We start from the raw sequence: 15,470 nt of genomic DNA, 5'->3' as shown, positions 1-15,470 counted from the left end.
AGACAGACTGCACTCTCTATGGAGTGTGTAACTACAAACTGAAAACCTAACCCCCACACCTCCTAGCCTTTTTCTTGCCTTCTGAAACAGCCTACCCTCTGTCTATGGAGTATATATCTCTCTGAATAAATCTACTTTTACTCAGCTGTGACTTGCTCTTGAATTCTTTCCTGTGACAAGCCAAGGACCCACACTTGGCAGGGCACTTCTCAGGGGCCTAACTGAGACCTAGGACACAGCCATCCTCTTGCCCCGCATTCATTGTCCTGTATTGATACGAAGGTTAAAGTAAAAGAAACAGATCTAATATGGAGTCAGATTTGTTCTTCTCTATTACACAAATAAATGCCCTTATTAATATTGGAAGTTAATTATTATTTACATAGTAATAAAACCCAGTGTCTTCTGAAGACTATATGTTTTACAGGCTTTGTTACTGACACTTGACAGAACTCTTAGGAATAGAAAATTAAGAAAAGAGCTAAAATATATTACTATTTGAAAATAAAATGTACAAATTTCTAATTACCTTTGTAACAAACATAATCAGTTAGAAGTTACATTATGTTTAGTTATATATTTAAGTATAATTTCATAAACAAATTTTTACAAAAGATCCTTAAAAGTATTTCTCATAAGTGTTAATAGGCCAACTATTTTAAAGAATAATACAGGTTTTTCTTATTGTAGTAATTATTTCAATTAATGTAAGAATATTTTGCTGTGCACCTTCAATTTATACAGTGATGTATGTCAAGTACATCTCAATAACACTTGGGGAAAACATGGTTTTAAAAGGCAAATAAAACACTTCAGCCAAAAGAAAGATCAATGCAGTTGATAACCACTTTTAAAAATGTATTGCTCTTTTAAAATCAATGGTTAGTGACAGAAATTATGTTTTAGTCCTTCAGTCTCAGTCCCCAGTTTTTGTCCGTGAGTCTCTAGAACTGAGTAGAGTGTTGAGTTTGGCCTCCTGGCTGAATGAAGAATAGAGAGGAAAAGGTGTTGTGTAACGTGTCAGTAACAAATGGCTCATTCTATCCAGGGAGAGTTTGTATTTCTCATTCTAACTTGTCATACAAATTTCAGCTCTTATTTTAAGTGCTTAAATTAATTGTAATTTTAGAAAATATTCCTAGATCCACCACTGCCCACAGCAATCACATGGAGACCAAATTCCCAGCCATTGCATTGCTTGAGCTTCAGGAGAGGGACAAGCAAGCGTCGAGCTCCCAGAAACAGCTTTTCCTTTGTTTTTCTCGGGTGGGGGTGGGCGTGGATTAGATTGATTGATTGACTGATTGAGATACTGCGGATTAAACCCGGGATCTCCTTAATGCTAAGCACGGGCTCTGCCACTGAGCAATAATCCCCACAAACAGATTTTTATTGTTAACAGTTTTCAATTTAGGAGGAAACATCTTAGTTTCTGATATAAATGGCCCCCACATCTATAAGCTTTTACCATAAAACCCTTCCAGTATGGAGAAGGAACAATCCCCTCTCCATACTAACCCCCTCCCTGGCTCACCAGACTAAGACCTGGGCTCCCTCGACCACCAGCCCCTGGCGGGCATCGCTCCGCCCACGCCCCACCCCGGAAGTCCCGCCTCTAGCTCCGGGAGAAAGTTTTCCCCGGAACCGGAAGCGGAGGTCGCTAACTGGCGGTCCCCCTATGGAGCGTGTTTCTCCTTTCTAGTATAAATCTGTACTGCGTGTTCCTGCTTAATCCATCCTCTGAATGTAGGAGTCACTGCGGATCTAAAATCCCAGCACCCGGCCCTCAGCCCACGTAAATCCAGACGGCACCGCTCCAGGTCGGGGATCTTTTCCTTCGCGTCTGAAACCGCTTTGAGGCTGGTCTCTGTCCTCGGCTTTTCTGCCTTCGGTCATCGAGACACCGCCTTTCCTGATATTTTCCTTCATAAAACCCAATACTCCCTCCGTCCCCCATGTAACGTCCTCTTCTCTGAGTTGGATTCGCGCCCCCAGCCTCGCCCTCTCGGCCCCTGGAGGGCAGCGCCGGCTGCCCCGCTCCCGTGAGGCCGCGTCCTCTCCCGGGTCCCGGGATTCTGGGGACCCCGGCCTCTCCTGAGACCCCCTCCCTCCCAGCCCGTCTGTCCTCGCGTCCTTTTCAGGCGGGTCCTTCTGCTCCGCGGGCCTCCCCTTCGTAATCAGCCCTTCCCCTGACTCCGCCTATCGGGAGGTGACCCGGATCTGCCTTGGGACACGCACTATTGTTCCGTCCCAAATTCCATGCCCCTGGAAAATGTGCTCTTTCTTTAGGAGGGCATCTTATTCAGGCGGCATCCCAGTAAATTCGTGAGCGAGGGGTTACAAGAGTTAGAACCATGGCCTTCAAAGCATGGTGGCCCTGGGAGACAGAGAACAGCTATTGACTTGAAGAGCAGAGGAAGCGAGAGAAGGAGCAGGAAGGAGGCATAGCTACTTGTGATGGGAAGGTGAGGAGGAAGGGAGGGTGAAAGGATAAAAGAGATGTAACTCGGGGGGCAGACAGGGAGCAGAGGTGGAGGAAGAAACAGGCCAAAATACAAGGAGATACAGGGCAATCAGAAAGGTTGGGGGAAAGAGCAACAAGAGGGGAACAAGATACATAGTGAGTCATGACCGGAATGAGGGAGGAAATAGAAGGGCAGCAGGAACAGCAGGAGAGTAGTGGGGAACAGAGTGACAGACAGAGAGAAGCAGGGAGACAGATAAACAGAATGAACTGGGAAAACATAGTAGTGTGGATCGAGCCGGCCAACTGGTTGCAGATGGGAGGTGAGTTGTTTGGATGTGGGTGATTAATTTGTGTCATATTGATTTGTGGCTTTAGAATGTGATAAATTTAAAGGTTGTTTGCTTAAATTATGCACCTCTGGCTAGATATTGAAAGACATGGTAATCATTATATTGAGGGAAATATTTGCACTCCTGTGAGCATTATGCATTGTTCACAACAGTCAGTCAAGATGTAGAATGAGCGAAAATGTCTGTTGACAAATGACTGCACGTAGAAAATTTATGTCAGCCATGAATTATGACATTACTATGTCAGAAGAAGAAAGATACTTGACATGGAAACTAGAAATGTGAAACTCATAGAGCCTTAGGGTATGAAGGTTGTCACAAGGGGTTGGGTGGAGGGGGAAATCTGGAGATGTTGGTCAAGGTTACAAACGTTCAGTCGAAAAATAAAATAGTACAGCATGTACACCTAATGTACAGCCTGCTGACTGTAGTTAATCACATAGTGTTACTACATACTTGGAATTTGTGGTGAGAATTAACCTTAAGTATTCTCACCACACAGACGGAAAATGGTATTCATGAGTTGATGGGAGTATAAATTAATTTATTGTGATCATTATTACACAGTGTAGACATCTGTTGAATACTCACATTGTACACCTCATATGTACACTGTTGTTAAGCATCAGTTATATCTCAGTAAAGCTGGGAAAGAAAAACAAAGTGGGAGGTGTGCTGGGCTTGCTTCCTCTCAGTGGTGCTTGACCCAGGCTTCACAATAGATCTCTGAAGCATTTTGCGTATACATGTTTTGGATCCTCTGACCAGAGATTCACCTTTATATAGTCTGTGTGGTGTCCAACCTCAATGATACTTAAGGGACACAAGGTGATTCCAGTCTGGATCCCTCACTGAGCATCCTGACTCTGAGTCCTCCCATCCTGAGGGCTGGGATCTGGGCTGAGGGGGAGGGGGCTCTGCTCTGCGTGGGGGTGGATCAGGGCCTGGTCTGTGACCTGAAGGGGCTGTCGGGTCCAGCTGAGGCGCACGCTGCTGCCATATAGGGGAGGGGCTCACCAGGAGGGGAGAGTGATCTGAGGACAGTGTGGGGAAACTCCCTTGTTGGTCTGTGTGTGGAGTTTCCTGTCCCGATTCCCTCCTGTGACAGTGGGCAGCAGAGGACTGTCTGTTCCACGTGGTGAGGTCTCCCCTGTGTGTATGTGTGTAGCTGTGGCACAGGGAGGGACGTGTTGTTTATAAGCATTAAATAGAATGTTTTCATTCAACTTTGAAGGTCGATCTCTGAAGACCCACGTTGTCTGAGGAAGAAGTCCAGAAGAGGAGGAAGAGAAACAAAAAGGAATCAGGAATGACTGTTTCTCAGGTAAAGTCATATTCTCAGTTCATTGGTTTTTCTTCCTAATTGAAGTATGGTCAGTTTACAATGTTGTTCAATTTCTGGTGTACAGAATAATGTTTCAATCATACATATACATACATATATTCTTTTCATATTCTTTTTGATTATAGGTTACTACAAGATACTGAATATAGTTCCCTCTCTATATAGTGTAATTTGTTATCTGTTTTATATATAGTAGTTGGTATCTGCAAATATCAAACTCCCAATTTATCCCTTTCCACTTCCTTCCCCCTGGTAACCATAAGTTTGTTTTCTATGTATGTGAGTCTGTTTCTCATTTGTGAATAGGTTTTGTCTTTTTTCTTTTTTTTTTTTTTTTTTGAAGGGAGGTAATTAGGTTTATTTGTTTATTTATTTATTTATTTTTGGAGGAGGTACTGGGGATTGAACCCAGCACCTTGTGCATGCTAAGCATGTGCTCTACCACTTGAGCTATACCCTCCCCACTGTGTCTTATTTTTGAATTCTACATATAAGTCATATGATATTTTTCTTTTTCTTTCTGGCTTACTTCACTTAGAATGATAACCCCCAGGTCCATCCATGTTGCTACAAATGACATTATTTTATTTTATTTTTTTATGGCTCAGTAGTATTCATTTGTATATGTGTATACCATATTAGTTGATTATTTTGTCTGTCCTTCTGAAATGCCTTTCTTGGGACTTGTTAATAGTTTCTGATTCTGAAGTATCCTGCCTGACACCTCTACATTCACAGTCACCCAGGACCCTCCCTCAGTGTCTGCCACCTCCACTTAGACTCCACCCCCATGACCCAGGTACCTGGAACTTGTGAAGTCTCCCCTGGGCATGGTTCTTGTCAGGACTTCACCCTAGTGGATTCAAACCACTGGTGTGTCAGTGCTGTTGGGCAGCAGGGAGAGTTTAGGGGGCCCATCTGGGTGCACTGTCTGCTCTCTGTAAACCAGGATAAGGAAGCTGCATGTGAAAATCAGACATTAATATGCACAATACCTGGTAAATTCTGGAAACAGAGCAATAAGGGGAAATTTGTTCTGACTTTTTTTTTATTTTTTAAACTTTTTTTATTGATTTATAATCATTTTACAATGTTGTGTCAAATTCCAGTGTTCAGCACAAATTTTCAGTCATACATAGACATATACACACTCATTGTCACATTTTTTTCTCTGTGAGCTACCATAAGATCTTGTGTATATTTCCCTGTGCTACACAGTATAATCTTGTTTATCTATTCTACAATTTTGAAATCCCAGTCTATCCCTTCCCACCCTCTGCCCCCCCTGGCAACCACAAGTCTGTATTCTATGTCTATGAGTCTTATTTCTGTCCTGTATTTACGCTTTGGGTTTTTTTGTTTGTTTGTTTGCTTTTGTTTTTCTTTTGTAGATTCCACATATGAGCGATCTCATATGGTATTTTTCTTTCTCTTTCTGGCTTACTTCACTTAGAATGACATTCTCCAGGACCATCCATGTTGCTGCAAATGGCATTATGTTGTCAGTTTTTATGGCTGAGTAGTATTCCATTGTATAAATATACCACTTCTTCTTTATCCAGTCATCTGTTGATGGATGTTTAGGCTGTTTCCATGTCTTGACTATTGTTAATAGTGCTGCTATGAACATTGGGGTGCACGTGTCATCCTGAAGTAGGGTTCCTTCTGGATATATGCCCAGGAGTGGGATTCCTGGGTCATATGGTAAGTCTATTCCTAGTCTTTTGAGGAATCTCCATACTGTTTTCCACAGTGGCTGTACCAAACTGCATTCCCACCAGCAGTGTAGGAGGGTTCCCCTTTCTCCACAGCCTCTCCAGCATTTGTCATTTGTGGATGTTTGAATGACGGCCATTCTGACTGGTGTGAGGTGATACCTCATTGTAGTTTTCATTTGCATTTCTCTGATAATTAGTGATACTTAGCATTTTTTCATGTGCCTTTTGATCGTTTGTATGTCTTCCTTGGAGAATTGCTTGTTTAGGTCTTCTGCCCATTTTTGGATTGGGTTATTTATTTTTTTCTTATTGAGCCGTATGAGCTGCTTATATATTGTGGAGATCAAGCCTTTGTCGGTTTCATTTGCAAAAATTTTCTCCCATTTCGTAGGTTGTCTTTTTGTTTTACTTCTGGTTTCCTTTGCTGTGCAGAAGCTTGTAAGTTTCATTAGGTCCCATTTGTTTATTTTTGCTTTTATTTCTTCTAGGAGAAAATTTTTGAGATGTATGTCAGATAATGTTTTGCCTATGTTTTCCTCTAGGAGGTTTATTGTATCTTGTCTTATGTTTAACTCTTTGATCTATTTTGAGTTGATTTTTGTATATGGTGTAAGGGAGTGTTGTAACTTCACTGTTTTACGTGCTGCTGTCCAGTTTTCCCAACACCATTTGCTGAAGAGACTGTCTTTATTCCATTGTATAATCTTGCCTCCTTTGTCAAAGATTAGTTGATCAAAAGTTTGTGGGTTCATTTCTGGGCTGTTCTGACTTTTTCTAAGAGAGTTGAAGCTAAGTAAGTGAGTCACTGAATTTAAAATCGTAACAATTGTGAGTGGAAAGCAAAGTTTAGAAAAAGACATCAGTGATAGAGAGTGTTTTATTCCATCATATGTTTTAAACTGTGAAATCAACTGAAATGTTTGAGAGTTGGAAATTTTTCATAGCACCTTCATCGCCTCCAATCCCCAGATTTTTTTCTTTTCACTGTGTTAGTTGTGTTCTTTGCCAAGCAGAAATTTTTACTTTTGATGCAGGGAAGGTTTCAGCCTCATTGTTTTGCACGTAAGTACCCAGTTGCCCAGCACCATTTGTTATGAGACTGTCTTTTTTCCACTCTGCAGTCTTAACGTCCTTGTCCGTACATTTCAAACAGATGCAAGGAGTATTTCTGAGCATTCTCTTCTCTTCCATTGGTTTATGTATCTGTGTTTATGCAGGTAACACACCATCTTGATTACTTTGTAGTATGTTTTGAAATTTAAAGCAAGGAGGCCTCCATCTTTCTTCTTCTTCAAGAGGGTTTTGGGTATTTGGGGTCTCTTGAGGTTCCCTATGACTTTTAGCGTGTTTTTCCTATTTCTGCAAAGTAGCCATTGGAATTTTGATAATGGTTCCATTGAATGTGTAGAAGAGTTTGGGTAGTTTGGCTGTTTTAAGAGCATTAAGACTTCCAGTCCGTGAGTACGGGTTGTCTGTCCATTTATGTGTATCTTTTTGGATTTCTTTTAGGAATGTTTAGCAGTTTTCAGTCTATAAGTCTTTCCCCTCCTGGGCGAATTTATTCCTAAATGTTACGTCCTTTTTTTTAATACTATACTAAATAGGATTCTTCTCTAATTTTCTGTTGACATTGTTTATTGTGTACGGAAATGCAGCTAATTTTTGCATGCTAATTTCGTATTATGCAACTTTTCTAAAATTGGTATTTGAAGTAGCAGTTTTCTTGTGGAATCTTTACAGTTTGTACATATAAAACCTTGTCATCTAATAAGGAAATTTTCCTTCTTTTTTAATTTGGGAGATTTTGGTTTTTTTTCTTGTTTCATTCCACTGGCAGGATTTGTAGTACTTTGTTGAACAGTAGTGCAGAGTACTTCTTTTCTAGCAAAGTAACCTTTTTTGGTGTGTTCCTGAAATTTTTAAGATCATGCTAGATAGTTTCTTAACTGGTATAAGCACTAGCTTGAGCGTCCTAGCCTGTGTTAAACATGAAACATTTATTTATGAGTTTTAATGAATAGGATACTTATAGTTGTATATATCTTGTAGCTATGTCTCAAATACATGTAGTCAAGAAATACAACGAAAAGCAAACACAGATAGAGAAGTACTCCAGACAGTGATGATGGAAAGTCATGAAAGGAGTGAGATGGAGCATTTATACCTCAGGAGCATCCAGGAAAATATATGTGACACAGAGTCTCAGCAGAGACATGAGGAAAGAAATTACAAAGGAATGTCTGTAGCATATAATGGAAATCTCAGTGATGAGAGAGATCACCATGGCATAAGTGGTCCGGGAATCAAGCCTATGGGAAATAAACTTGCATTAAGCTGTTGAGATGAGCCACATAATTTTAAAAATGAAGAGAAAATTGATTAATTTAATCAAGCTGACAAGCTTATCAACAATAGTGCCTCATTTTCACCATTTCTGGGAGTTTCTTATAGTGTCCAAAGCAACATTTCTAATATATATGAGAGTGATTTTATGCATCCCTCAATACTGACCGAAGATCAGAAAGCATACAGGGAAATGGTGTACAAATGTAACCAGTTTGGCAAAACCATTCTTCAAGGATCATACCTCAGTGGACATCAGATCGTCCATATAGCAGAGAAATTAGATAAACCTGATGTATGTCAAAGAGCCTTTAGTCAGAATTCATGTCTTACCATTAATTGGAGAACTCATAATGGAGAGAGACCTCACAAATGTAATTTGTGTGGCAGGGTCTTTAGTAATAAAACAACCCTTCGAAGTCACCAGAGAATTCATAGTGGAGAGGGACCTTACAGGTGTAATGAGTGTGGCAAGGTCTTTACTCAGAGAGGAAGCCTTGCATGCGATCATCGGATTCATTCTGGAGAGAGGCCTTATAAATGCAGTGAGTGGGGCAAGACCTTTTGTCAGGGTCCACATCTCAGGCAACGTCAACTAATCCATTCAGGAGAAAGACCATATAAATGTGATGTATGTGGGAAAGGCTTTCGTCAAAATTCATCCCTTGCAATTCTTCAGAGGATTCATACTGGAGAGAAATGTTACAAAGGTGATGAGTGTGGTCAGACCTTTCATTACTGCTCAAAACTTTGTAGACATGAGATCATCCATACAGAAGAGAAATTATATAAATGTGATGTATATGGTAAAGTCTGTAGTCATAAAACAACCCTTGGAAGTCATCAGAGAATTCATACTGGAGTGAAACCTTACAAATATAATGAGTGTGGCAAGGTCTTTAGTCATAAAACAAGCCTTAGAAGTCATCACAGAGTTCATACTGGAGAGAAACTGTACAAATGTAATTAATGTGGCAAAGTCTTTAGTACAAAAACAAACCTTACCACTCATCAGAGAATTCATTCTGGAGAGAGACCTTATAAATGCAGTGAGTGTGGCAAAACCTTTCTTCAGCTCTCGCATCTCACACAACATCAACTAATTCATTTAGGAGAAAAACCATATAAATGTGATATATGTGGGAAAGGCTTTGGTCAAAATTCATGCCTTGCAAGTCATCAGAGCATTCATACTGGAGAGAAACCTTATAAATGATATCTTTAGTCATAAAGCAACCCTTGTCAGTCATAAAAGACTTCATACTAGAGAGAAGCACTTCAAAAGTAAGAGTGTTGAAAAGGCTTTACTGAGATCTCAACCCTCACTACACATCAGGGAATGAATGCAAACGGCAAACCATATCAGTGTAATATACATGGGAAGGTAATCATTCAAAATTGACACTTGATCTGGGGTGATTCATTGTGTGGAGAAATGGACATGTCTTGGGTGTGGCAAAGCCTCTCTTAACCATCAGATAATCCATACTGGACAGAAATCATAGAAGTGTAATGAATGTCTCAATGTCTTCAGTTCAATATTCTTACCTCAGTGTCCACCAGCAACATTGTAAATCAACTATGCTTCAATAAAAAAAAGAAAAGGTCCACCATGAATTCCTGCTAGAGAGGAAGGTTCCAAATACAATGTGTGTGGCAAATCCTTCATTGTACTTTGAAACCTAGCTTACAAAGAATCCCTATTGGTGAGGAACATAAAGTAAGAGTTTTAGCAGGTGTGCACATCTTAAGCTTCATTGGAAAAGTCGTACTGGAGGGAAATCGGATAAATGTGTTTAGTATGACCAGGCCTTTAGTCAGGGAATTCATTCACCAGAATTCATTCTAGAAATTACCTCACAAATGCCTTGAATGGGATAAATTCTTCCTCAGGGCTTACAGCTCACAAGTTATCCATATTGGACAGAAACATTACAGATATTCTGAATGTAGCAAAGCTTTTGGGTTGTGCCTTAAACTGAGGCTTCACCAAATAGGTCATACTTAGAAATGCAATCAGTATGGCAGCGTTTCAAAGTGCTCACTTGTAACTTGATATCAGAATACATATCCTGGGAAGAAACCACACAAATGTAATGTGTGTGGCAAGGATTTTACTGAAAGATCACAAGTTGGGGGACGTACTGGAGTGACACCTTACAAATGCAACAGGTGTGGCTAAACCTTTACCTTGAATTGAACTATCAGGCCAGAGCAGAAAGTCAGGATTGAAGAAAAGCCATGGTAACATACGGTAGAAACTTTATGCAATCTCACAGTGCAGTAGACTTCAGAATACACAGTTTTGCGAGAAACCACACAAAGCAATATGTGTGCTAAGGCTTGTACCTGAAGATCAAATTTGTGGAACATACAGAATTTATGTTGGAGAATAAGCTTTCCAATGGAGTGAAATTTGCAAAGTTTTCACTCATGTACCAACCCCTTTGGTGTAATGAGAGAACTTTGTAACTTAGATGATTGATTTCTTGAATATGTGTAAGCACATTTGACTGTCCTTTATGATTGGATTACTGCATTCCCTTGATTCTTATTTTGGGTTGGCTTTATTCCTTTGATAACTGTAACTTTAAAAAGCTAAAGCTCTAAACTGTTGTTAGAAATAATGAACAATATATATATGTAAATTTTAAAAATATATGTAATATATTGTATATATGTATAATATAGCGTATGTGCAGTCAGAAAAAAAAGTGTGTAAATTATTGTGTCCTAGTTAGCTCAGTCTCCAAAAGAGGACTTCACTGCTGGGTGCTCCAGAAAACAACTGACTAACCACCAAGGATGAAGCCTTGAAACAGAAAGGACAAAACCTGAAACTGAGTCCTGCTAAAACCAGCTTCCTCTGCTGAGTTTATGATTAGCCTCTCTATCCAAAACTTTTATTTCTTTTTCCCTCCCTCCCATGTTCCCCTCATGATTGAAGAATACCTAAGAAAATGGGAAATTAAACCCAAGCTGGACCCTGTGGGACCTTTTGGAGTCCAAAGTCCCCTCTATGTCCCCAGTTTCTTGTGTGCAGAAAAAAGGCTTTGCCTTCCAGGCCTCCCCTGAGTTCCAAAGAGCAGGCTCAACAATTAAGGATTAGAAGAACAGAGTCAGAGTACGCCTAGGCCCTCCATATGGATATAGGTAACAGTCTGAAGCATATCTTTTTGAGTTGTTCTGCAAAAACCAAGACCCCCCTCCAACCCCGATCAAGTGAGAATGAGGATGCTGGCTGAAAATAACCAGTGGAACCTGAGTGCTGGGAGTTCAGTTTTATCTGGGGCTTACTGAGGACTAAGGCCTGGGAGACAGCCACTGAGAGAGCTCTGAGTTACTGCTGAGAAGAGGTGGGGTGAGAGGTCTGCCTCACCCCATATGCTTTTGATGAAGGGAGTTTGTTCAGTGAAGCACACGTATTGGCAGAAGGTTGCTGCTATTCACTAGACGGTTGCTGTTTGTCAGGAGGAACAGATGTCTCCATCAGTGATTTTAGTACTAGTCTAGATATGAGAAGATGCAAGACATTGGGCTCATAAAATCAACATGACTAGTTAGAAATTCTGTTTAATACAGAGTAATCTGCCTCATGAATTTCACAAAGTTTATCGGAGTGACTGCATCTTCTAAAACTCTGATACATCTTTTTGCATGTGTGCTACACCAGGACATTGTGCTCATTTTATCTGAAAACACTTCAAATATGCCAATTTCCTTATCTAAACATCATCATATTTCAGTGGATTCCCATGTCTCTGTGGATGAAATATCTGACATGTAGGGATGGGATGAAACATTCTTTGTAGTAGATGTGATCTGACATTTATTGCCATAAAAATATTGAGGGTTGAAGTGAAGTTATTGCATATTTGGTAATCTAGTTTTACTTTCTTTAGGGTTGTCAACTGAAATTAAATCATACAACATGAAAGTTGAGAGTTAAATTTTATTTGGGGCCAAATGAGGACTATAGCCCCACAGATAGTATTTCAGATAGGTCTGAGGAACTGCTCTGAACAGGTAGCAGGGGGGTGTCAGTATCTGTGTGCTTTTGGTGGAGAGGTGCCTGCAGTCAAGCACACATCATTCCAGAAGTTTACTGCTAGTCGCAGTGAGCAGATGGCTACATTAATGATTTTACTGATTTTCTAGAAATGCAGAGATGCCCAAATTTGGGCTTATCAAATCTTCTGAAAATATCTAACTATCCAAAGGCCTGTTCTGCAAGCTTTTTACAGAGCATGGAGTGCCTCATTCCTGATCTGGATGCTGAACGCCTTTCAGGGTGTGTTGAAGGTCAGCAGCTGTTGTGGCTTGACATTTAATCCTTGTAGAGGTAGATGACAAGTGATAATTTTTAGTTGGCAGAGGTCATATTAAAGAGAATGTATCTTCCTACTAAATGGCTTTAGAAATACTAAAACTTAAATTTTCTTTAGGTGGAAATAAATTTCAATGTCTTCTGAAGAGTATATGTGTTACAGGCTTTGTTATCTTTCAGCAACAGAAACCAAAGAAAAGAGCTATAATATATTACAATTTGAAAATAAAAAGTGAAACTTTCTAATTACCCTTAGAACTTATATTTATACCCTTATATGTTTGTTCTACATATAATCAATTTAAAATTATAGTATGTTTAGTTATCATATACTTAAGTATAATTTCATGAACAAGTTTTGGTTGAAGACATTTAAACATAATTTTCACAAGTGTGGAATAGAGCCGAGTATTTTAAAGAATAGTGCAGTTCTCATAAACAGATTTTTTTTGTTTTTGTCGTTTCTCTTTTTATTATATCTATATGAGATGACGGATGCTTACTAAACTTATTGCGGTAATTATTTTAGTACATGTAACTCAGAACATTATGCTATATACATTCTAAACCCATACAGTGATATATGTCAAGTACATTTCATTGAAACTCCAGGGAAAAGATGGGTCAAAAAAAGCAGTAAAAAGAAAGAACAATGCAATTTGTAAGGATTTAAAAAAACATATTCTTAAAGCAATGAGTATTGGTACAAGCTATCACATGCGTTAGTTCTCCAGGCTCAGATCCCAGGTTTTCTCCCTGAGTCTCTGCAACTGACAGCGTGGCCTTCTGGCTAAATTAAGAATAGAAAGGAGAAGCTGTCTTGTAAGTGTCAATATGAAATGGCCCATTCTACTAGGGGAGAGTTTTGTATTTTTCATTATAGTTTATAATACAGAGACAAGTCTAGCCCTTTTTTCCTTAAACAGCCTTAAATGAATTCTACTTGCAGGAAATATTCTGGGATCCAACCACGGCCCCACGGCAACCACTTGGAGACCCACGGTCGCAGCCACTGGATTACTTGAGCCTCAGGAGCAAGATATCTTAGTTTCCAAGTTTAGCAGCCCACAGTACTGTGAGATTTTACCTTAAAACTGTTCCAGGGTCAAGACAAGGGGAAGCACCATCTGTGCACCCTCCCACCTCCGCCTGGGGATCCCTCCTTGCCCCACCCTTACCGGAAGGGCTCCGCCCAGGCCCCGCCCCAGAAGTCCCGCCTTTAAGTCCCCCGGCCGCAGTTTCTTCTGGAAAGAGTAGTGGGAAATGCCTAGAGAGGGCTACCCAGTGGAGCATGAGTTTCTTCTTTCTAGTATAAATCTGTGCTGCGCGGTCCCCCTTCCTCTGTCCTCAGGGTGTGGGAGTCACTGCGGAGCAAAAGCCCCATCACCCGGCCACGTTAAGTCCTGACGGCGCAGCCTCAGGTGCCACTGTGTGTGCGGGGTACATAGTGAGGCCAACCAAACAGAAATGGAGTTTGGAGCTGAGAAAGGTTTATTGGGAGGCTGAGTAAGGAGTAATACAGACAAAATTTCAGAGAACATTTTGTTTTTTACTATTTTTTAGTATTTTAACTTTTAAAAGTATTTTTAGGTTTTTTGTTTGTGTTTAGTATTTTGTGTTGCAACTGAAGAAATCTTGAGATGCACTATGAAAGATATAAAAGAATTTGGAGTGTTTCCTTGGTTGATGTGGGGTTCTCACTGGGGCACATTTATCATTGGAAACATCTTTTATCTGCAGTGTTTGGAGATGACAGTGTGTGATCTGTGATCACTGGGAATGAAAGTATGGTGTTTCGCATCTAGGTGTTCCTTGGGTGCCTTTGTACATATTTTCCCCTTAGGCACGATTTAGTAGAGTTTGGGGTGTTTTCTGGTATTTTATAGCAGGATGAGTGGATATGGGTTTTATGGAGACTTTTGGATTCCATGAGCTTTTGTAAGTTCCCTTGAGTCTATAAGGGAAGTTATGAGCACTAAGCTTCAAATGGCAGAAGGTTTTCATTAGAGGGACTCTGCTAGGTGTGTCTGTGCACCCAGTTTCAGAGGGGCCATTGAGTTCTTTGATGCAGGGAAAGATTGTTCCAAGAATCAGAGGACAAGCAACACCATAGGGATCTGCAGTCCAGAGGCTCATATACTTGGGAAGATGTAGGTGCTACTTTCTTGCTGCCAAGTCATTACTGGTTCCTCTCCTTTCCTTAGCTGTCTCAAAATGTGCACGTGTGCACAGAAACACCCACATACACTCGCACACATGCGCAATACAGAGAAAAGGGAACCCTTGTGCTTTGTTCTTGGGAATGTAAATGGTACACACTTGTGAAAGTGCTCTCTCGCCTCACTGGAAGGGCCTCTGTCTCACTGGAAGGGTACTGTTGACTAACCTTTGTGATTTCACACTCTGGGGAGGAGGCTCCTGGATCCGCCCGTTGCAGCTAAAGAAGGCATCGAACACTGACTGGACCTGCACAGGGCCTGGTGACCTGAACGTAAAGCTCACTAGGGTCTGAGGCAGATGACATCTGAGGCTGGTAGCTCTCCCGAGATGTCTGGACCAGGCCTGCATAACTTTCTTTCAATGCCACCTCTTATCTTGTTTTCTCTGTCCCTTCCATGGAAGGACAGTGCTCTGGTTTATAATTCCCAAGCCCTTCTGAAAGCGGGAAACCTGATTCCTGGATTTGCTACCAGAAACCTCAGTCTACCCAAGAAGCAGTGGCCGTTGTTTCACCCTGTAAGTAATTTCACGGGGGTCCCAGTTGCTGTTGTGTGTCTAAATTTTTCCAAGGAGCTGTATTTATTCGTTTTGAATTAATTCTGAAATTATAATCCTGAAGCATTTTAAGATTCAAACTTTGCTAGCACTTGGATCAATCTCCAAGAACCCCTTCAATGAGGATTTTATTCAAGCATATTAC

The 15,470-nt window shown here is 40.6% G+C and overlaps 1 protein-coding gene across 1 annotated transcript; it reads left to right on the top strand.

The window, feature by feature from the left end:
* Positions 1-7,591: 7,591 nt before the first annotated feature.
* LOC123618800 (uncharacterized) lies at positions 7,592-14,290 on the top strand. Its single transcript, XM_074369198.1, is given in 2 exon segments — positions 7,592-12,525; positions 13,500-14,290. A coding segment is annotated over 1 exon segment (1,068 nt). The 5' UTR covers positions 7,592-8,371; the 3' UTR covers positions 9,440-12,525; positions 13,500-14,290.
* The last annotated feature ends 1,180 nt before the right edge of the window (positions 14,291-15,470 follow it).

This window comes from Camelus bactrianus, chromosome 9 (genome assembly GCF_048773025.1).
Source record: "Camelus bactrianus isolate YW-2024 breed Bactrian camel chromosome 9, ASM4877302v1, whole genome shotgun sequence".
Classification (NCBI taxonomy): Eukaryota; Metazoa; Chordata; class Mammalia; order Artiodactyla; family Camelidae; genus Camelus; species Camelus bactrianus.
The sequence above is the reverse complement of the archived record's forward strand: the minus strand, read 5'-3'. Positions and strand labels throughout refer to the sequence as shown.